The sequence below is a fragment of the Euprymna scolopes genome, chromosome 28 (assembly GCF_053919585.1).
Source record: "Euprymna scolopes isolate OS-2025 chromosome 28, ASM5391958v1, whole genome shotgun sequence".
NCBI classification, from domain to species: Eukaryota; Metazoa; Mollusca; class Cephalopoda; order Sepiida; family Sepiolidae; genus Euprymna; species Euprymna scolopes.
This window is the reverse complement of record NC_136509.1, coordinates 54952441-54976090: the sequence shown is the minus strand read 5'-3', so window position 1 is coordinate 54976090 and position 23650 is coordinate 54952441. Positions and strand designations below refer to the sequence as shown.

The 23650-nt window shown below is 33.4% G+C and overlaps 1 protein-coding gene across 10 annotated transcripts in view; it reads left to right on the top strand.

Annotated features, from left to right (window-relative positions):
* LOC145249637 (tripartite motif-containing protein 2-like) overlaps positions 1 to 17032 on the top strand; it is a 327119-nt gene extending 310087 nt beyond the window's left edge. For all 10 annotated transcript variants that reach the window (XM_080111394.1, XM_080111400.1, XM_080111398.1 and 7 more), the window contains one exon: positions 6508 to 17032. In XM_080111394.1, coding sequence (XP_079967520.1) covers positions 6508 to 7601 — 1094 coding nt within the window. In that variant the 3' untranslated portion in view covers positions 7602 to 17032. The remainder of the gene's footprint in view (positions 1 to 6507) is intronic.
* Positions 17033 to 23650: the final 6618 nt, after the last annotated feature.

Sequence of the window (23650 nt, the reverse complement as noted above, 5' to 3'; positions counted from 1 at the left end):
CTTTCTTACATCTAGGAATATCTACTGTGTAGGGGTGGGATTTTGCTGCTTGTCTGGTTTGTCAGGGATATTTACATCAAGAGGGCTTGTAGGTCATTGGAGCCTCCACTATTAAAATATTTGTAGAATAGGCAGAGGGATGCAACATTTCGTTGATGAGACAGAGGCTGAAGCCTAGATAATGGTCCAGGACATATCAGGTTGATGACTCTCTTTTGAACCTTGTCTAGGAGCAAGAGACTAGTAGCAGATGCACCAGCCTAAATGTGACAACAGTACTCCATACATGGGCGAATGGTGGCCTTGTAGAGGTACAGGATACTTTCAGGTGTAAGTAACTTTCTAGCACGGTAGAGAAAGCCCATCTTCCTCATAGCGCATAGCAGCCTTGGCAATGCTTTCAATGTATCTGTTCCAACTCATGTTCCCAGTGAACGTTAAGCTGAGGAGTTTGAAAGAAGTGCTTTCAGGTAATGTATCTTTAATCATAGCTATTGGTGGTTAGGAAGATTTCTTGTAATTATTAAAGGAAATAAGCTTAGTCTTGGCAGCATTGAACGTCACCATCTAGTTTGTCCCCATTCCGCTACAGATTGAAGGTCTTCCTCTAGTGTTTCTGCCATTTCCTTATGCCTGTTATAGAGTGTGGTGTCATCAGCAAATATACCCATCTCAGAGACAATGTTATCAGGGAGGTCATTTATGAATATTAGGAATAATAAAGATCCAAGGATAGATCCCTGAAGTACACCTACAATTATATTGTTTGGATGTACAACTGTCGAGGACAACCTGGATTCTTCTCTTCCTTAAGAAGGATTTAATTATGTTAAGTGTTATAAGGGACATAACTACGTATCGGACGGATACGAAACAGTATATAAAAGAGCTACCATTTTAAGGTAGGGCGTCTTGTCTTGTTTGCAGTCTAGTCTTACATTTTAGTCTTACAGTCTTGCGTCCTACCATCTTACACTCTACAAGTGTACTCCAGTTAACCAAGCTTCCCAGGGACGAGCGTTTAGCTCTCACATGCTAAGTTCCTTTTTCTTTACCTTCATTTACATTTATCTAACTTCAAAAACAAGTAGCCATTTTGTATTTGTATTATTACGAAGTACTAATAAACCTTTTTGTTACGCATCCCACTCGGCATTATTATATACCGTTGAAACAGGATATAACATTAAGTATTCATCCAATGATACCGTATGATCTGATTTTTATAAGATCATCATGCCATATCCTGTCAAAAGCCTTAGATATATCTAGGGCTATCTTTCTACCCTCCCCTGCTTTGTCTAATGTATGGTATATACGTTCAGAGATTGCAGTTAGGTTATCTGCTGTAGATCGGGCTTACCTAAATCCATATTATTGGTTGATCAAAAGTTTAGCAGCTGTAAGGTGATGGACTAGAGCTTGGTTGACTCAAATATTTTAGTGAAAAGTGAGAGGAGGCTAATGGGGTTATATTTTAATGAGTCAGTTCTTTCATCAGAATTCTTGAAAACTGATACCACAGAAGCAGTTTTCCAGAAGTCAAGAAAGCAAGATTCATTAAGGCATTTGTTGTAAAGTTTGGAGAAGACTGGAGCAACCTCATTTTTGTAATAGCATAGCCGAGATGAGATCGGGTCCACATGTTTTTAGGGTGTCTAGGTTTTTTATATCTTGCACCTGAGAAACGGGTAATTTTCAAATCATCTAGTGTGGCATCTGTCTACAAAAGAAAGTCAGGGAGGGAGTGGTTTGCTGGGTCCAATGTGGAGTTGGAGGCAAACCGACTGTTATCCTCATCTCCTGTAGTTGTTGTTTCACAACAATCTATGAATATGTAAGTAAAGGCGGAATTGAAAAGATGAATTTTTTTTTGCTTTTGTGATAGCAACTTATCGTAGCGAGCCACATGGTAAAACGAACACATGGAGACAGAAACACGCAAGAGAAATAATAATCAGGGTGAGAGAAGAAAGAGAAAGAGAATGAGAGTTAGGAAGAATATATACAGAAGAAGGGAGAGAGAGGAGATAAAAACTTGTAGATATTGTTGATGCCATAAAATGTTTTTTTTTTTTTTATACTTCGTTCAAAAAAGAAATGTAAAAAACGAGCAATAGAAAGAGAGGAAATAAAAACTTTCATTGGTAGTGATGACGCCATAAAATGTTTGTTTTCTTTTTTATTTCATGAGTACAAGAAATGCAAAAGAGGGAGAGAGAGAAAAGAAATAAAAACTGGTGTAGATAACAACGCTATAGAATTTTTTTTTTATTTCGGCAGAAAAAGAAATCTAAAAAACGAGAGAGACAGAGTTGGAAAGAATATATATATATATATATATATATATATATATATATATATATATATATATATATATATATATAATATAGAGAGAGAGAGAGAGAGAAAATAAAAACTATTGACACCATGAAATGTTTTTGTCTTCAGCATAAAAAGAACATTACATGGCGAACAATATCTATACCAGTTTTTATTTCATCTCTCTCTGTATATATTCTTCCCAACTCTCTCTATCTCTCTCACTTTTTACATTTCTTTTTCTGCCAAAGAAAAACAAAACATTTCACAGCAAACAACATCTACACCAGTTTCTCTCTCTCTTTCTCACTCACTTGCTCTATCTCTCTCTCTCTCTCTCATAGTCGAACAATATAACTAACATGATTGAAATCTAGCTAATTGTAGGAAAATATGTAAGTAATTTCAATCGCCCGCATAAAAAGTAAATGTAAAAAAAGTATATAAAAAAGATTATTTTTAAATATAACACAACGTGAGGATTTTGTTGATTTAGGGTGCAATACAGTGTTCCAAAAGTCTTGGACACATTTTGACATTGAATATCTCGAGAACTATTAAGGATATAAAAACGCAATTAATATATTCAGCATGCTTGTAATCTCAAGTTTTCATGGAATGTTCAAAGTTGTTCAATGTGAGCACCATTGATCACATGACACACATCAAGCCGAGTCCTATTTTTGCATCCCAGCATTGCGTTGTCAATGGTTGCAACAGTTTCTGTTATTTGGACCTTCAGCTCATCCACGTTTCTTTATCTGTCAAACCAAAAAACATCAAACAAAAGGAAACTTATTTATAAGTTTATCAATGATATTTATGTGTGTACTTTGTGAGAAAAAAATTATTAATATTATAAAACCATATATATATATATATATATATATATATATATTATTGCTGTGTGAGTAAAAGAGTTGTGTATTTAATATTCATTTCTAAACTACGCAGTGATGGGAATTTAGTTAAATTTGGCTTGAAAAATAAAGGAAACAATGACTTTTTATATAATATATGTTCCAATTTGATTAGTCAAATATTTGGCTGTAATCAGTTATTAAAGTTTGACTGCTATAAATTTTCATACAAATTTTCAAACATCTATATATATAAAAGCGAAAATGTATGTACGCTTTGCCTCGATATCCACAAAAGGCTTCTTTCAGAGAAGCGCTTGCTCGGTTCACAACTTCTTAAAACTTTTTATATCATCTATAAATTGTAATATCTCACACTTAAACACGGAGCTCGCCTGTCTATTTAATTTTATTGACTTTCAAACGTTAATTATTCGACATTTCCTGCATCGGCACGCGTTACATTCAGTTTTCGGTATAAAAAAAGCGAAACTTGGCTCGAATTACAGTGGTCTCTAGAGAACTATGGTCAATGTCGACTTCGTTATATCAGACGGTAGCTTTTATTTCGAGATGAGACACTCCCCCTAATAAACAGGGAGCTGGTTTTCCTCGAACTTAATTAAAAACAAACAAACCGATTTATTTAAAAACTGTCCCGCACAAAATTGTAACTGCTGAATAGCTATCGCCGTCACGTCAATAACTCGTCAAAAACGCGCACCTGTTTTTTTTTTTTACACACTTTACTATTTTCCAACTGCGCGTCAAGACTTCATTTTTTTTAACTTGTAAAAAACGGGCACTTGTTTTTTTTTCACATTTTACTATACGCGTCAAGTCTTCGTTTTTTTGTACACACACCTACAAACACCCGGGCAACGCCGGGTACCCCTCGCTAGTCTATAATATAAATCTCACCTGTCTGTTTAAATGTATGTATGTTTGTATGTCTGCCTAAAACTTTTGACAGAGGCAATGGATTTTTACAAGATCGGTATCGTTTTGAAGCTCGACCCTTTGGACGGCAAATATTGGAAAATTGGCTAAAAACATTAATTCCTTCACCTTCAACTAGACACTTTTTTTCACCGATATTTTCGAAAGTCATCCTCTCTTTTCGATTGTCTAGCCTTAATTTATGTCACTTCTGGTTTGGCGATGGGTGCAACAGCAAAGACGTCACTCTTTTTTTTTTTTAAACATTCTTTTCCTCCTTCGCGGTACGGGTTTGAGTATGCTTGCCTGCTACCACTTTTTTTTTTTGCTCAGCACACACGTCCAAACACCCGGACAATGCCAGGCATCCAGGCTAGTATCAATGAAACAGACGTTTTGATATTTTTTTTCATGTAATTATCATAAATATCTATCCTGAAAGAAATCTATAAGAAAAGCACACCATCCACAAAATTTTACTGAAAAAAATCCATAACTTTTTCTTCTAATATCAGCAATAAGTTGAAAGGTAACAGCTGTAAACTAAAGATGGCAGTTTTTGTGTTATTTCAATTCATGAACAAAGTTGAAAATTTCAAAATATAATTATAGAAAACTTTCTTAAATGTTTAGTTATAATTCAATTTAAATAAACAATATTTACATATTTTATTTTGAAAATAAGAAACTGTTCCAATACCCGACATTCAAAATTTAATTCTAGCCAGGAATGACTCTGTAGCCACCAATTTACAAAAACAAAAAAAAATATAAGATTCTACCCTTTTTTTTTTTTTTTTTTTTTTTAGTGGTGGTGGGGGGATCGATTAAACACCCTAAAAAATGGTTGAAAAATAAAAAATTTGGAGTGAGTGATCAGTTATGCATATAATTTTAATGTACAATAACTCAACTTCTTCCCTTTCCAGGCCTTTTAAAGCAGCCCTTAAAATTATTTTGATATTTTTTTATGGTGAAAAGCTATTACAAAATTATTTTAATTACTTAGTCTATCATCTATCATTAAGATTTGGTTTAAATGGCAAGCCCTTCCCCTAAAAAAAAAAAAATATATATATATATATATAAACAACAAATCACTTATGTGGATGATAAACTGATAAAAACAGTTCATTTTGGAAGATTAGGTGAGAGTAAATACAAATAAACAAATTTAATTAGAGAGGGGGAGAAGTAAGTTTTTTTTTTAATTTATATGAGGTGATCAAATGCTGAGCGATCCTCTTTTAAATGGTTTCATGACACTCCAGAAGAAAGATCAATGTCAGTAATGAGTCTGAAAAGGCACTGAAGCAGTAATCCAAATTCATGTCTTTGAATAAGGAAATTCCCACAGAATAAATGTCTATCAGCACTCCTTTTGCATAATATGTATATTCATGCATATTAAAAGGGTTTTACAAGGATTTCAAAATGGTGCAGTATTAGTCCAAAAAGGTTCATGCACAATGCAGATGTTAGGGTGTCAATTTCAATAAAAAGGAGTAGTAAAAACCAAGTGAAACCTTTTTTTATAATTTTTTTAAATTTTAAGAAATGTGATCAATTTAAAATTATAGAAAAACTCACAGTATGATTTAATAAGATAAGGTAAAATTCAAGAAATAATTAAGGTGGACCAGAAAAAATGTGAATGAGCCACTAGCAGTTTCCAATAATGAAATAAGAGAAAACCGTTATTAAAATTGAAAGTTTAAAATTTAGAGATTAAAATATATACATTCTATTGTTTGCTCCTCTTAACCGGATAGAGCTTTTTTTTATCCAGATAGGTTTGGCTCGCCACTGAAAATTTATGTTTCAGCTCAATTTTATTACTATATATATCTATATATATATATATATATCTATATATATATATATATATATATATATATATATATATAATCAGTAGTTGTCATTTCAAAACCTGAAGATGTATTTAATTCACATGCATAATTTTTTTTTGTTTGTTTTTGTTTTTTTAGAAGTATGTTGTATGTATGTTCTGTTAAATAACAGAAGATCACGAGACAATTCCTCAGATTCAAATGTTCTTCAAAAAACAGTTGGAAAGTTGTACATGTCTAGATATTTAGTTAAAGTGGTTATAACTTGTATTTCATATGGAATAAAAAAGGATTTAGAAAAAAGATTAAAAAGAAATGGAAATATTTAATGTTTGCAAAAACATCAATTAAAAAAAATGTTTACTTATTGTTGTGTTTATAAGCACCATATTGAATTTGAAACACCATTTTGAATGTTTACACACACATTTTATTTATGTAGATGATGATTATGGTGATGAAGAAAAGTAGATGAACATAGATACTGCATTTTAGTAAAATATTAATGTTTTATTATTTTGTTTTCTTTTTATCAGATACCAATGTGAAAGCAGATCCATACGCTCTTCAGCTAGACCAGTTGGCAGCCGGAATTCGTCGCAGTATTGTGTTGGATGAGGAGGTTTTCGAAGAAACATTTTTACGCTGTATGATTTGTCGTGATCGCTATGAGGAAAGCGTCAAGGTGCCCAAAATCTTGCCATGCCATCACTCCTTCTGTCTACCATGTCTGCTGCAATTGTACCAGTCTGAGTGTCTCCAAAGCAGCAGTCTCAGACACTCGCGATCCGTTGGCATAGGCGGCACCATCACTTTCCAATGCCCCAGCTGCCGGAACTCATTTATGACATCTGAGAGTCACGTCGTCCAACTCCCGACTGACCACCGTGTCGTTCAGCTGTTGGACTTTGTTCGCCACACCAACACCTATACGGTCAATTTTTGCTCCAAGCATCACTTACAGCCATTAAACTTCTTCTGCGAGCCGTGCATCAAGCCCGTCTGTCGTGACTGCACAGTGCTCGATCATAAGGATCGACACGGCCACATGGTCATGGATGTGGAAGAGGCCTTAAAAAAATACCGTCCTGTTCTGGAAATAGCAGTGAACACCATGGAGAATGAGGCAACATCGCTGGTCAGCAAGAAGGGGACACTTGAGGGCATGGTCAAGTCAATTGAGTCGAACCAAGTCACGCTAATGCAGGAGATCAAAGATGCATTCCGTGTGATCCGCGATGCCCTTGCCTCAAGGGAGCAAGACCTGATGGAGATGGCAGAACGCAACATTTCGAGAGAGAAGCGTCGGATCACGTCGATTGTGGAAAACATGGAAGAACGACAGAAAGCGATTAACAAGGAATGCGTGATGCTGCGAGATGCCTTGACTGATTCAAATATTGAAGAGATGTTCAATCTTCATGAGAGTCTCAAGAAGACCGCCAAGAACCCGATTCGTGTCCGGGAACTTGATGAGGGTCTTCATACGCAGCTGCTGTTCAATTCGACTCTGGATCTTCTGCTAGAGAACATTGAGAATTTTGGGGACATTTCCGCGCAGGTGACCATAAACAATTTATCAAAAGAAGAAGGTATCAGTAATTCTCATTTGACATCATCCGACTGTTAAGAATTTACCAACTTTTTTTTTTTTTTTCGAGGCTTCCTTCCTTTATTTTTCTATTCCCAAACTTAAAACCGCAGAGAAACAGAGAATTGCTTTTTTAAAACAACAACTCATAATAAGAAAAAATTGTGAGAGTAATTAATACATAATCGTGTTTGAGTATTGTCATCGGCTGATATATTTTACTTTGCATAAAGTCTTTTTATCTCTACCAATAACATACACTCTTTAGTACAATTCTGACAAGGTGAATAGCTTCATTGTTCTGGTGAATATTCCCATGTGACAGTTGAGGCCTTCCACTGAAGTCCATTCTTTACCACACTCTGCGTATACAAATACTACTTGAAACTGAGTCAAAACCTTCCATGCATTTATAACTTCTTTGGTGACTTCTTTGATCAGTGTTACTGCAACAAACACTTCTACGTTCATCACAGATCAATTCGGTTTGGGATCGCAGATTCTGATAGAATGATGCAAAATTTATCGTGTGCATCTCTCTGGAGATTTTCAGGATGGATGCGATTCTTTTCAAAAGTTGATTTACCACTCTGCACTAACTTCCTTCATAAAGAATGATGAATAGATAAAATTGCATACACATATTTATTAACGTATAACACTGTTTTGGGGTGGGTTCATCTGTTTGTGTAAGCAATACCATTAAATTTAGATAATTATGAAACTGCTTAATTGAATGATGTTATTATTGTGGTCCAGAAGAAAGATACAACTCTATAATTAATGAAAACAAAATATATTGAACAGAAAAACAAATACAACAAATAAAGAGTGTGGTTATACGTCAGTCTGCCATCATGCAAGACTCATGCATCACTGCCGAGAGACATATTTTCCTGGTCTTTATAGTAAGTGGAAGAGTTCATTATTATCTGTAAGATGGACACACTACACTACTTATGCAAAAATGTATGTCCACCAAAAAGCAATGTTGTGAATTAAAAAAAAAATATATGTATTTATATAAAACAGATTGATGTAGTTTGCTTGAAGCATTGTGTGTAGTATATATAGAGAGAGCTAATTTATATTTATGTAAAAATGTGTCGAATATAAGCAGGACTGAAAGCAAGACAGGGTGAATGCAAAAGTAAAAATGAGTTTTCTGTTTTTCTCTTTTTTTTATGATGCCTGTGCAAAGTATTATATTATATGAATTCCACCATTAAGTGATACCACAGGTAAGTAAGATTTGTAGTAAAACGTCATAATAATGAAAGAGAAAAACTCATTTTTACTTTAGTATTCATCTTGTCTTACTTTCAGTCCCATTTATAAACAAGGCTAAAAGTAAGACAAGACGAATATATTCGTGCATTGTAATCACTTTCTATAAATTCTCATTTACTCTCTCATATGTGTGTGTGTATGTATATATATATATATATATATATATATATATATACATATAGATGGTTAACCCTAACAGTATGTCGTTTTTCACATAATTTAAATCAATACATGAAATGAAATCTAGAATGATAATCTATCGATGAAGTCGAATATTTTTCTATATCAGATTTTTGTAAGATTTTGTTGAAATTATCTACGGACAGGTATATGTGGTATAAAGATTACTAGAAAATTTATTTATGTGTAAAAGACTTTATTCATTCCAAACAATGTTTCAGCATATTGTACCTTCTTCGAATATGACAGGCCAAGAGAAAAAAAAAAGATGTTTCCTCATCTGAGAATATATGTATTTTGACGATTTAAATCATTTTTCAAATCAAGTTTCAAATAAAGAACATACACAAAAGTATTATAGTTGTTTACACCTGTTTCAACACAGTGTTTATTTCAAGTCATACAATGAATCCTAAATTTCAACCACTAGATTAGCATCTGAAGAAAATTTTTAAAGGTACTCAACAATAAACACAAATCATCAATGATCTAAGAATAGTTAAAACTTTTGCCAAAAATAAAACAAAAATCACAAGATTTATTGTCAAATATCTCAAAAAATATTGATTATGAAAATTAATGCCACATCAAAATACATGCTATTATAATCCAAGAGTAAGATTTAAGAGGTATAAAAAATCACATATTGTTTCCTTTCCCCTCAAAACAATACAATAAAATGAATACTTTGTGAGGTGCTTAATATTTCGTTTTTATTCTCAATATATCTTATAAGAAAGGAATAATAAAATGTTATTATAAAAATTTTTTTTACAAAAACTGACATGAAATATAAACATTTTTTTGTTCAAAAACTGACATGAAATATAAAAAAAAATTTTTTTTTACAAAAACTGACATGAAATATAAACATTTTTTTGTTCAAAAACTGACATGAAATATAAAAAAAAATTTATTTCAAAAACTGACATGAAAGATAAAATGTTTTTTTTTTTGTTTTTTTTTTCAAAAACTGACATGAAAGATAAATTTTTTTTTTTTTTTTTTTCAAAAGCTGGTATGAATGATGAAATTTTTATCTGACATGAAAGATAAAGGGAGAAAAAGTGTTACATATTAGGCATCCCACACCAGCAAGTAGCAATTAAGTGTGAATTTTAACTTATCAGGATAATCTAGCTGCAAATAGAATCATACCTGCAAATAGGTAATGTAGGGACAAATTAGGGGAAACAGAACTTAAATCAAGGTAGATAAAACAGTCGAATGATGAGTGACGTCACGTTTTTGAGGAGACAAAACTAAGGTTTTCAATCGGTTCTCTCTTAGAAGCCATGCAAACAAGACACAGTCAATTTCAGTGAATGTTATTTCACTGTCTGTTTGCATCACATATTTCTTAAGTTTGAAAGTCAAGTTTAAAAACTAAATAACTAGAAGATAATGTTAGTTTTTCTCACCTAAGTCCATTCTCTCAAAATAAATGGGGGGGGGTATTGATTACTCATTATTTAAAATATTACAAAAAAAAGGAAAAAGAAAGAAGATGAAAGACAAAGTGAGGAGGAGAAATATCTTTCACGTGCATGTTTTCTTTTTTTTTGAAATTGAAATAATATATTCACTCAGTTCTGAAGAAATCTTTTGATAAAAAATAGTAATATTAAAAATCTTACGATTTGATTTTGGTATCTTTTTTCTTTGTCCAGTTTTGATATTGAAGGAACAAGCAAATGTCCCACACTCCAGAGTGGACAATGCCAATCAACATCTGCTCTCCATGCAATCCAATCAAAATGGTTGGCATCAGTCAGGTTGAATACAGTTCTATTGATTCTGACACATTCACGCCAGATCTTCCTTGGTCTACTATACGGCACAGTATCCGGGACATCCAGATGCATTGTGATGGCTTTTATTTTCATATATATTTATTTATTTAAAATGTTTCTAGGCTAAAAATGATGAATTTCTCCAGTTTATCAAAACAAAAAAAAACATCACAACATATAAATTATATGTATATATACATATATATATAATATAAATTATATATAAATTATAAATTGTTATTATAATTTTTACTTTTAGTATTCCATGCTGTTCCATTTTTTATTCAATAGAAAACTTTTATTTTCTTCAAAAGTAGTAAAATCGTACATTTTTCAGTCAAATCAATTGATTTACTGCTCTACTCTGGAATCCACCATGGTGCACCAAGAGGAAACTTTACATGCCTCCCCACAGTGACTTAGTCCACAATACATTGTAGTCTACATTGCACTGTAGAGAATCTACTGTTGATTTTATAAAATTATCTATAAATAATGGCTTGAATTAAAGTTTAAAAAGCAAAAATCAATTATCATAATTTAATTGTGTTATAAAATTGAAATGTTTCTGTTTAAAACATAATACGCCATGCCCTTCTGCTTGTACAGTGATAAAACTTCTCAAATGCACTTGTTATGTTAGGCTGTATAAGAGTGTTAACTTTGGTCAAAATCAGACTGTTCCTTCTTAAATCAGATTTTTTCGATTATCAATTTTCGGTACTTATCAGAGGCATTCCAATACAAAATCTATTTAAAAACACTCAAAGACATGTAAGTACATGCTTTTTTTACCCATATTCACCCCTAACAAGGCATATCGCCACTTGGACATAAGGAGCAGTAGCCTAGAAAAGATTAACAAGATGTTGATTTATGTTACTTCTGCATATCAGTACACTCAGGGAAACAGGTAGCAGGAAGGGAATTCTAAAGTCTAAATGTTTGAGGGAAGAAACTATTGGAGTAGAAAGCTTTCTGGCATTTAGGGACCTCAACAGTGAAGTGAAGGGGTGTGATTTTGTTGCTCAGTGGGTTTCTCGGGGATATGTACGTCGAGGGGGTACAAGTGAAACGAGTTAATCAGAACACATTCCATTAAAATATTTGTAAAACAGGCACAGAGATACAAAATTGCGATGGGACAGGGGTTAGAGTTTAGTTGACAGTGGGCCCTATTAGAGTGAAAACTCTTTCTTGGACTCTATCCAAGGAAGAGAGGCTAGTGGTAGATGCACCAGTCCAGATGTTGCAGCAATACTCCATGTATGAGCAAATGGTGGCTTTGTAGAGGTACAGGATACTTTCAGGTGTGAGTAGTCTTCTAGCTCAATAGAGGGAATCCACCTTCTTTGCAGCAGCTTTTGCAATGTCCTCAATGTATTTGTTCCAGTTCATATTTGCTATGAATGTTAAGCTGAAGAGTTTGAAGGAAGAATTCTCAAGTAGGGTGTTATTTGTCATTGGTATCGGTGGTTGGAGAGACATCTTGTAATTGTTGCTTAATCTTACTAGCATTAAATGTTACTATCCATTTGCGACTCCATTCCACTAAGGAAGTCATTTTCTAATGATTTTCTAATAATTTTCATTGTCTTAGATTTATGTACATCTGTTTTTCCCTCATGCATGTTATAGAGTGTTGTATCATCAGCAAATATACCCATCTTGGACACAATATAATCAGGGAGGTTGTTTTTAAATATCAGGAATAATAGTGGTTCAAGGACCCACCTTTGAGGTACTCCCACATTAATGTTATGCTGCTTGGATGTATGTACATCAATGACAACTTGGATGGTTCTATCGTCTAAGAAGGGTCTAATTATATTTAGTATTCGACCATACAATCTAATTTTCATTAGCAGTCCATCATGCAAAACTTTGTCAAAGGCCTTGAATATATCAAGAGCTACAGCCCTGGTTTTGCCCGCTTTATCTAGTGCATAGTAAATGCATTCAGAGATGACTGTTAAAATATCTGTAGTAGAATGACATTGCCTAAATCCATACTATTTGCTTTTATGAGGTGGTGGACTAGTGCTAAGGTCTCAAAGATTTTAGCAAAGAGAGGAAAGAGACTGATTGGGTGATAATTGAGAGGATTCTTGTACACTGGTACCAGAGAGGTCACCTTCCAGCAATTAGTAAAGCAAGATTCAATAAGGTATTTATTGTAGAGCTTTGAAAATATGGGGGCTAGCTCAGCTGAGCATTTCTTAATTAGTATAGCAGGGGTGAGATCAGGCCCACACACCTTGGAAGTGTCCAAGTTTTTTATGATATCCCGGACATGAGAAGGGGTGATTATCACATCTAGTGTGGCTTCAGTCTGCGTAAGGAAATTTAGGAAGGAGTTGTTTGTTGGCTCTAAGGTGGAGTTGAAGGTGAATCACCTGGCAAACAGTTCTGCCTTCTTAGTTGCCATGCAATTCTACCTTCTGGTTGTTGGAGGAATTACTGATTGCTCTTTATTCACTACACTATTATAGATTTTCCAGAAATCATGAGTTCGAGATGTCTTGAAGGCAATCAGCTTTGAATAATGTTGGGAAAACCCTTCATATCAAACAATTGCTATTCATTTGGAGAGCTCCCTCTTCTGCACCTGCGTGAACTTATTCACTTCAGGTCAACTTTTTAATCGTTAAATTTGAACGCTTTTCACTTCCTCTCATGTCTTCGCATAAAGGTAAGATCTCAGCTTTTCTTTCACTTTCTTCTTTTCTGCGTTCACGTCACGGGTTTGAGCCTGACTGCCTATTATCACTTTTTTTTTCCAAACAAACATCTGAGCAACACTGGGCACCCACACTCGTCTAATATATAAAAGGAAAAATGGCTGCGCGCATTCGTGTTTGTTCACGAAAGGCTTTTTTCGTCTGTCTTCTTGACAAGGTAACATTTATGGAGGACTTTCCTTACACTTCCCAGATCGTAATATCTCCGATCGATTTGTGAACGGACATCGTCTATACCTTTATTTTGATCAACTTTTTAAAAATTTCCTGGTTTTCAATGTTTGTCTTTTTCGTATAAAAGTGAAACTGATTGAATGCAAAAATGCAAACGCCTGGCCTTCCAGGCTGGGACGTTTTAAAGGCAATTAGCTTTGATCAATGTGGGGGAAACTCTTCATATCAGACAATTGCTATTCATTTGGGGAAACAAATATGGCAGAAAGTTACAGCCAGCTCATTCATTTCGCTATCCGCTATCGCATAATGGTTAACATCGCTAAATTTAAACGCTTTACACTTCCATTCACATCATGTTTTCTTTCACTTTCTTTTCCGCCTTTGAATCGTGCGTTTGGGCCTGCTTACTACTACCACTTTTTTTTAATTTTTACACCTACAAACACCAGGCACCCCGACTAGTATATATATATATATATATATATATATATATATATATATATATACATCTATCAGTATATAGTGCCTTATACATATATTTCTCTTAGTCTCTCTGTCAGTTCATTTCACCTTTTCTTAGAAATTACTGGGCCAATAGGATGCAGCAAACTAAATATTATAGGATCCATTCAGTGCACAATGCAAAGATAAATACAAATTTATATTCAGCCATCAATTTGGTATAAAGCACTCATATCAAGCAGACTATGACTTTTGCCCGTTTTCACAGGCTAAAAAATCTTTATGTATATTCATATACCTATAAAGTTTTTTTTTTACTTTGACTTTATTATTAAAAGTTTACTTTTCCTATTTAAATATTATTAAAACGACCTGCTTAATAGAGGTATTCTAACATATAGGCATGGATATGCAAGCGACTTCATGAAATAAGTAATTTGTATATTATTTTGAAAAAAAAAGCATCCATTAATTAATTATTCATTTTTTATAGTTTCTTATTATTGATTGATTTCATTTAATTATTTTTTATAGTTTTAAGAAACTATTTTTTAAAGAAACTTATTGATTGATTTCATTTATTTTTATAGTTTCTTATTATTGATTTCATTTAATTATTACGTTTAATTCTTTTTATTCATAGTTTCTACTTGTGCATAATTGCATTTGTGTATATATATATATATATATATATATATATATATATATATATATATATATATATACTTCATTTAATAACATAATATACAAGCGTATAAATTTATGTGTAAATTTCCAGTATTTACTTCAACAGTGCTCAATCGATAGGTGGAGCCGGGTAGTAAGTTATGAAAAACTTAATTGCTTGATTGACATATATATTTTTATAACTTACTATATATATATATATATATATATATATATATATGCCCATTTGTTGAGGTCATTTCCCGTGGGTCGATGTGTAGAACTGCCGGCTGTCAACGCAGTGGTTCTAGGTTCAATCTTCGGCTTGGGAGAGGTGCTAGTCTAGCCGCACTGATTTATGTATGTGGATAACTACAAATATAAACATATATGTATGTATGTGGATGACTACAATATAAACATATATATATACTAGCATGGGTGCCTGGCGTTGCCCGGGTGTTTGGATGTGTATGTTGAGCAAAAAAAAAAAAAATGGTAGTAGGAAGGTAGGCTCGAACCCGTATTGTGGTGAAGGAGGAAAAGAACAGGAAAAAAACGTGACGTCTTTGCTGTTACGACCACCATCAAACCGGAAGTGACGTAGATTTAAATTAAGGCTAGGCAATCGGAAAGAGGGGATGGCTTTCGAAAATATCGGTGAAAAAAGTGACCACCTCCCTGTAGAAAAGTGCCCAGTTGAGGGTGAAGAAATTAATGTTTTTAGCCAATTTTTCGGTATTTGTCATCTGAAGGGTCGAGCTTCAAAATGATACTAATCTTGTGAAAATCCGTCACCTCTGTTGAAAGTTTTAGGCAGACATGTAAACATACATACATGTATATATGAGTAGCTCAAATTTTCGACCCAAAGCGATTAAAAAGCTTGCCCTATCTCTGAATACCCTTTATGTAAAATTTCAAATATTTAGACCAGAAATTGTCTGAGTAATTTGGTAGAGACCGCAACGGTCAAATTGTTTTCAACTTTGACACCTATTATGACCCCCTTAAATTTATTGTTTTGGGCTCAAATTAAGTTATATAGTTAGATCCGTATCTAAAATTTCAAGTGTTTATACCCAAAATTGGCGGAGGAGTTGTGTAGAGCCCTCAATGTTGAAATCGTTGAACTTTGACCCCTTAATAGCCAAATTTCTGTCCGAAAATGGATAACAAAGATTTTCTCAAATCTCAATACCCTGTATATCAAATTTCGAGTTTGTAGATTTAAAATCGACAGAGTTATTGCATAGGGAAATGTACACAGACAGACACACACACAGACACTTTCACTTTTATAGATATATACACACACACATATGTGTGTATATATATATATATGTGTGTGTGTATTAATATATATATATATATATATTTATACACACGTATATCTACACACACGTGTGTATATATGTATAAATATCACACACATATATACACACACACACACACACACACGTATGTATGTATATATATATATATATATATAATCTTTGTCTGCAGGTGTGAAACGTCTCTACTAAACACCTTTCTGAATATTTGGTCTACAATTTTGAAACTTAATATATAGAGTATTTGAACTTTTTATTTGGTTTTTAGCCTATGAATATAACTGCTAACGGGTAAAAATTGAAAAAAAAAGCAGTTGACTTTAGCAGGAGTAAATTGACTAACTTTGCTTACACATACATTTTTAGCTTTAAGTCACTTAATTTTTAGCCTTTTTAATCCATTTGGCAATAGCTCAGACAGTAAAAATTGAACACTGAATGTTTTGGTTTCAATTCCAGCCGATGGCACTGAAGTCATTTTTTATTAAACTTTTGAAATCATTATTATATATTGAATACAATATAATAATCCAAGAATTGTTTCTATAATAATAAATACAAAATCTGCATGAATTAAAATATCATATTTAAACGTATTTTACAACTGGGCAACGCTGGGTGTCTTTCTAAAAAAAATTTTTTTTTCAAGTGTTTTTAAAGTCGATGTTGTCTTTTTATCTTTATGTTTGTATAATACTGACTTTTTCTCCTTTTGACGAGAAACATTTAATTTCGAAATGCCATGGCCTAAGGGGGGTTTCTCCCTTATTTCTCTTTCTGTAACCCTTATTGACTTGATAATGCAATAAATTTTCTATGTAACTTTACTTTTTATTTTCTTAACTTATTCTATTGTTTGTTCCTCTTAACCAAGTAGAGCTTTTTTTATCCAGATAGGTTTTATTTTTCAGCTTAACTTTATTACTATATATATAATAAGAAATAATTGATGACAATTCAAGCTTAAATACAATCAAGGAAAAATATGTAAACTATAAAGAAAACTTTTTTAACCATGGTATTTCTGAGCTTAATGCTTCTCATCAGAAGAGAAGAGCAATATATGTAAATATAGAAAAATTAAACTGGTATCAGATCATTAGCCTAACAATAAAAAAAATTACAAATGTAGAGACTGAATAGATAGTGAATATTACAAATAGAAACAATATACAAAAGTATGAAAAAATATATAAAAAAAAATAATAGAAGAATAAAATACTACTAAAAAAAAAAAAAGATAAATTTTTATTTATTGGTTCACTGATATAGTCGGATTTGGACCTTAGAATTCACCTTTGTTCCCAAAATTCTCAACTACTCATTACATTTTTCTTAAATTTTGCCTGTATGTGGATGACTACAAATATACCCAAGGGAGGTAAACAACTATCCAAGGGAGGAAATGTAACATTCTCGGAATTTTTATAAAAATTCTAGTTGCGTCCCCAGGGAGTCAAAAGGGGTCAAAATAGCCAAAAATAGCATTTTCCAGGACATAGAATATTTTCCGACGATTAGATTTTGTTGAAAATTACTCAAAAGCAAGATATAACATGGATATACATCTGGAAATGTAATATTTGACCCTGGGAAAATTCTGGGGGTTGAGCCCCACAGTGTTTTAGGGGTGAAAACACGCCTTTTGGGACTAATTTTGTTTTTCTCCTAAAATTCAAGCATATAGTTTTGAGCTTATATTTATTATTATATATAATTGATCTAAAAATATTTGATGCAGCTGTTTTGGTATCAACTTTATAAGAGAGTGCATACCATCCAATTAAATTGTAATGATGTTTTGTCCAGACAGTAATTCTGTAATTCTTATTGTATCTATACCTTAATTAGTAAAACATAAAACATATATTTTATACACAAATTAATATTTATAGAAACAAATGAGAATGCATATATATTCAATGTGATACAGGGTGTCCAAAAAGTAACTGAAGGGTTTTGAAATTAAATGAATTCTTTATTTTTGATCATATCTTTCCATAATTTTAACACAATCTGACTGAGACATTGGAAAATTTAAAAAACATGCAAAATTCAAACAATCTTTATTTATGAAAAATAATGTCTTTTAAATGCTGTCCATTTTCTGCTTCACATATTTGTGCTCTTTCCAAAACATTATTCATCATAACAGATTGCAGAATCTCTGGATTAGGGTTTACCTCCCTTATTTCATTGCTTATGTTTTCCTTAATTCTTGCAGGGTTTGGTGTTTGTAAACATAGACTCTTTGTTTAATATATCTCGACAAGAAAAAGTCGGAGCTAGTCAAATCTGGAGAATGTGGTAACCATTTGACATTGACGAGAGATAATGTTGTTGCTTTTTGAGTCAAAACAATTGACTCCTGATTTTGGTAAAACAATTTCACAACTCGTGTATGTTGTTCAAAGCTATACTTATCCATAATTTATTTCCAAAAAATTATCTGTAAAATATCTGAAATAGAGAAAAAATAATCATTAATGGTAAAATAACGATTTTCAACTCTTCAGTTACTTTTTGGACACCCTGTATAAAGAAAGAAATGTTAATAGGGATTGCATGATTGTCACAGTGGATAACTTTTCAGAATATGAAATCAGTTATTCAATTCTGAAAACGTTTGTTTTTTTTTTTATATATATGGAAGTCATCACTTATCAAGGCCTGAAAACCACTCAAGGATAAATGTTAGGTAGTTAGTGAGATAACAGCTTAGTGAGATAACAGCTGAGGACTCAACAAAAACTTGTTTACATTCGACTTGAAAACAATCATATTGTAATTAGCTGGAAATCATCCCTCACAGTATAGAGTTCCACATGTGTGCAGGTCTAAAAAAGAAACTTTGTTCATTAAATTTATGAACTCAATATCTTTCCAGGTAGATATATTCCAATAGAGATTGCATTCTGGTATCAAATAACCTTAAAATCAGCTGATCAATAAATTCACAATAAATATTGTTTCAGTATTAAATAATACCGTAAACAGATGATATGCTATAAAACATACACAACCAGATTTTTATAAACATCTACATATTTAAAAATAGTCAATTTAGATTCCTAAAATTACTTGTATGCATACCTAGAAAATTTACTAATATAAGAACTTTATGCAAATTCTACAGTTGCCTTCAACCATCTATACAAAAATTGTGCTTGTCCTTGCCTTAGTTTGCACTAAACCAAAGGGAAGTAACCTATCTAAACTTAATGCAGTAGTAGCAGTAGTAGTAGTAGTAGTAGTACAACTTTTGTTATATAAACAAAAAGCAGATAACAACTGATTTGTTTAGTTGAAGTTTAATTACAAAAGTTTTTGCCAAGAAAGTTATTAACCAAAATTTATTGAAGAAATTTGTAAAAACACAAAAATATAGTAAAGTGGAAATCTGTTATTCATTTATGGATTGCAAACGGATGAACGATTCACACACAAAAACATGTTACATATTTGTTTGTGACATGCATATGACATATTGTATATATGTTATTAGATTACATATTTCTTTAGATTATACCCACAAAGTTCTTACAGTATATTAAACAGGATTCTAACCTACTGTTCCGTACATACCTACTGCACCAACAGCATGTTTACTATGAATCTAACCAAAACATTTCATGCTAAAGTTTTATGTACTGATGAGTCAACGCTAATCAAGGCCGAAATATATACAACCATAATATTTTTTTAAATAAATATAAACAATTATTCCTTTATACCTACAGACACTGGTGTTTCATGCTTATGCAATCATCAGTGTATGGACTTATACTTACTGCACCAACAGCATGTTTACTATGTTTACAACTTATACTACTGCACCAACAGCATGTTTACTATGAATCTAACCAAAACATTTCATGCTAAAGTTTTATGTACTGATGAGTCAACGCTAATCAAGGCCGAAATATATACAACCATAATATTTTTTTAAATAAATATAAACAATTATTCCTTTATACCTACAGACACTGGTGTTTCATGCTTATGCAATCATCAGTGTATGGACTTATACTTACTGCCAGTCAGGGGATTTGAACCCAGTTACAAAGTCACCTTTCACTTCATAGGTTGGTATTCTACCTCCATGCCATCAGAAATTAACACAGGAATTTGAAAGGAAATTAACTATCTATAAATGCCAAGATCTTCATTCACATAAAATCACCTTTTTCTCCACCCTATTCCCTCTGCTTCACTTTTTGTTATCAAGTAAGATCTTTGACTTACTTGCAGTTTCACCAAATACTTTTGCATGCAAAATCCGATCCCGCATTTTGCCAATTCCAACCATCTGATGAGAAGGAAAGTATTTCTTCAAAACTCTGGAATAAGGACTATCCACTTATTTGGTGTTTCCTTTTCAAATTAAATATGTTTTTAATTCTTTTTCAAAGTGTTTTTTAACATGTTTTAACTATTTGCTCTTTAATTGAAATATTCTAGTGTTCATGTACATTTTAAAAAAATAACTTCAAATTGAGGAGGCAAAAAGAAAGTCCACAGCAACAAATTCGCTTAAAACCAGCTTAAATTATCACCCCTAAATCAGTTTAAAATATCCATCAACAGGCAACAAAGCATCTCTAATCGTAATTGTTGTTGTTCCAGGTTATACAACGTAACATTTAGTCCATATGCCACGACTTTCTCTTAGTGATCATCAGGAGCTCATTAATCTCCACCTTTCTGGTTTATCCAGTCGAGAAATCGGAGGCAGATTGAAATGTGAGGAGAAAACGGTACGAAAGACTGTGCAAAAGCACCAAAACACAGGCAGTGTTCGTAATACCCCTAAATTTGGTCGTACTAAAGTTACTTCTAACAGGGAAGACAATGCTATCAAGCCTAAGAAACAGATTTGAAACGGCTCCCCAAATCCAACAACAGTGCAATCTTGTTAAAAAGTGCTCTCTCTCTCTCTCTACTGTCAAGAACAGATTAAAGGAATTTAATTTGTGAGGATATGTTGCAAGATGCAAACCAATGATTTCTGTAAAGAACAGAACGTGCCGTCTGGACTTCGTCAGATGCAATGAAGATCATGACTCTTCATATTGGTCAAAAGTGCTTTTTAGTGACGAAAGCAAGTTCAATAGGCTAGTCAGTGATGGTAAGCAATATGTCTGTTGGAGAAAGAAAGAATTTAATCCTAGGTGCTCAGTTTCAACGCTGCAAGGTGGTGGAGGTTCAGTTTTGGTGTGGGCATTATTAGTACCAATAGTTCAGGGCCTATAGTTCGCTTGCAAGGTTGAATTAATTCAACCAAGTACATTAATATGTTGACTGAGCATTTTCTACCCTACTTTGGTCGGAATTTGGATGATAATCCCATCTTCATGCAGGATAATGCTCAGGTTCCTGGAAAAAGCATGATATTTCGTGTTTGGATTGGCCTGCACAATCTCCAGACCTCAATCCTATCAAAAACGTATGGCATTACATCAAGCAACAGCTAGGCAATGATAAAATTTCAAATTTGGAAGAACTTTGGACAAAAATTAAAGAAAAGTGGGATGCTCTTTCCCCGGAGTATTGCTGCAGTCTAATTCAAAGAATTCCTAAAAGATTGCAGGCTATCAAATTGCAGAAGGGCTATGCTACTAAATATTAACTAGTTCAATGTGTTCCTGTTTTATTTGTGTTGCATTAATGTCCTAAAGTTACATTTAAATAACAATTTTCCATTGTGCGGACTTTCTTTTTGCCTCCTCAATTTGAAGTTATTTTTTTTTAATTGATGTGAACACTAGAATATTTCAATTAAAAGTCAAATATAAACAGGTAAAATTATAGAAGAATAAAAGGTGAATCAAATGAGGTATAGTTTGTTTAAACAGTTACATTAAATTTAGCTTAAATTTGCAGTTTTTGAAAAAATTACAAGTGCAGACTTTCTTTTTGCCGCCTGTGTGTGTGTGTGTGTGTGTATATATATATATATATATATATAATCGTTAAAAAAGAATTTGTGTGTGTGTGTGTATATATATATATATATATATATATATATATACACACACACATTCTTTTTTAACGATTTAGATTATTTGCAAATTATATTTCAAATAAAATATACACAAAGTTATTAAAATTGTTTCTGGTGTGTTGTATGATTAAAAGTAACCATCACTTTAAAACTGAAAAGAAAACTATAATATCTTTGTGTATACCCCTTATTGGAAATATACTTACTTACTTAAGCCTTGAGCCCCTGGTGGGGCAAAGGCCATCCACAACTGCCCGCTAACGTCCACAGTCCTGGGTGATTTGCTCCAACTCCCTTCAGGAGTAGCCAGTCAGCTTAGCGTCTTCCTCCAGTTCTCTTCTCTTTCCCTGAAGGTTCCAGGTCAAGGCCTCTGATGTGATATTTGTTTGTTGTTTCCTCAGGGTGTGTCCGATCCATCGCCATCTCCTTCTTCTAATTCTGCTGCTGGTACTTGGTTAGTTCACTCCCAGAGATCTGCATTACTGATGGCCAGTGGATCCTTAGCATTCTTCAAAGGCACGAGTTTATGAAAGCCTGCACTCTTCCGATGGTGGTCTTTGTTGTTCTCCACGTTTCTTCTCCATACAGTAGTACTGATTTGATGTTGGAATTGAACAGTCGGATTTTTGTGCGAGAAGTGATGAGGTTGGATCACCAGATGTTCTTGAAGGCTATGAAAGATGCTCTTGCTTTTCCGATATGGGTCTTAATGTCTGTATCTGTTCCTCCTGCTGGTTGATCACACTCCCAAGGTATGTGAAGGTCTTAACCTTTTCCAAGTTTTTGTTGCCCAACTCCATTGCCTCTTTGTTGAATGTGTTGATTTTCAGGATCTTGGTCTTGTTAGGGTGTATGTGGAGGCCAACTTGAGAAGCATGGATGGCCAGTCTAGAGGTCTTGCTCTGCATTTGTTGTTGCTTGTGGCAGAGCAGAGCGAGATCATCAGCAAAGTCAAGGTCCCAGAGGGTCTACTGAATGCCATCCCTCCATCTATCCATTGTCTGCCTCATCACCCAGTCAATAGCTAATAGAAACAAGAACGGCGATAGAAGGCATCCCTGTCATATGCCAGTCTTTATGTTGAAACGTTGTGTCAACTGTCCCCTGTGTACAATCTGACAAGCCATTCCTTCGTATGATTCCCTGATAATTCTCATCAGCTTTTCTGGGATTCTATAGTGCCGGAGGAGTTGCCACAATGTGTTGCGGTGTATGCTGTCAAAAGCCTTGAGGAAGTCCACGAAGTTGATGTACAACAAGGAATTCCACTCCAGGGACTGTTCAACTATGATGCATAGCATGGCGATCTGGTCTGTACAGGATCTGTCCTGCCTGAAGCCCACCTGGTGATCCCTGAGCCTAACATCCACTGCATCTTTCATCTTCTCCAACAGAATCCGGCTGAACACCTTCCCTGGTACTGACAAAAGAGTGATGCCTA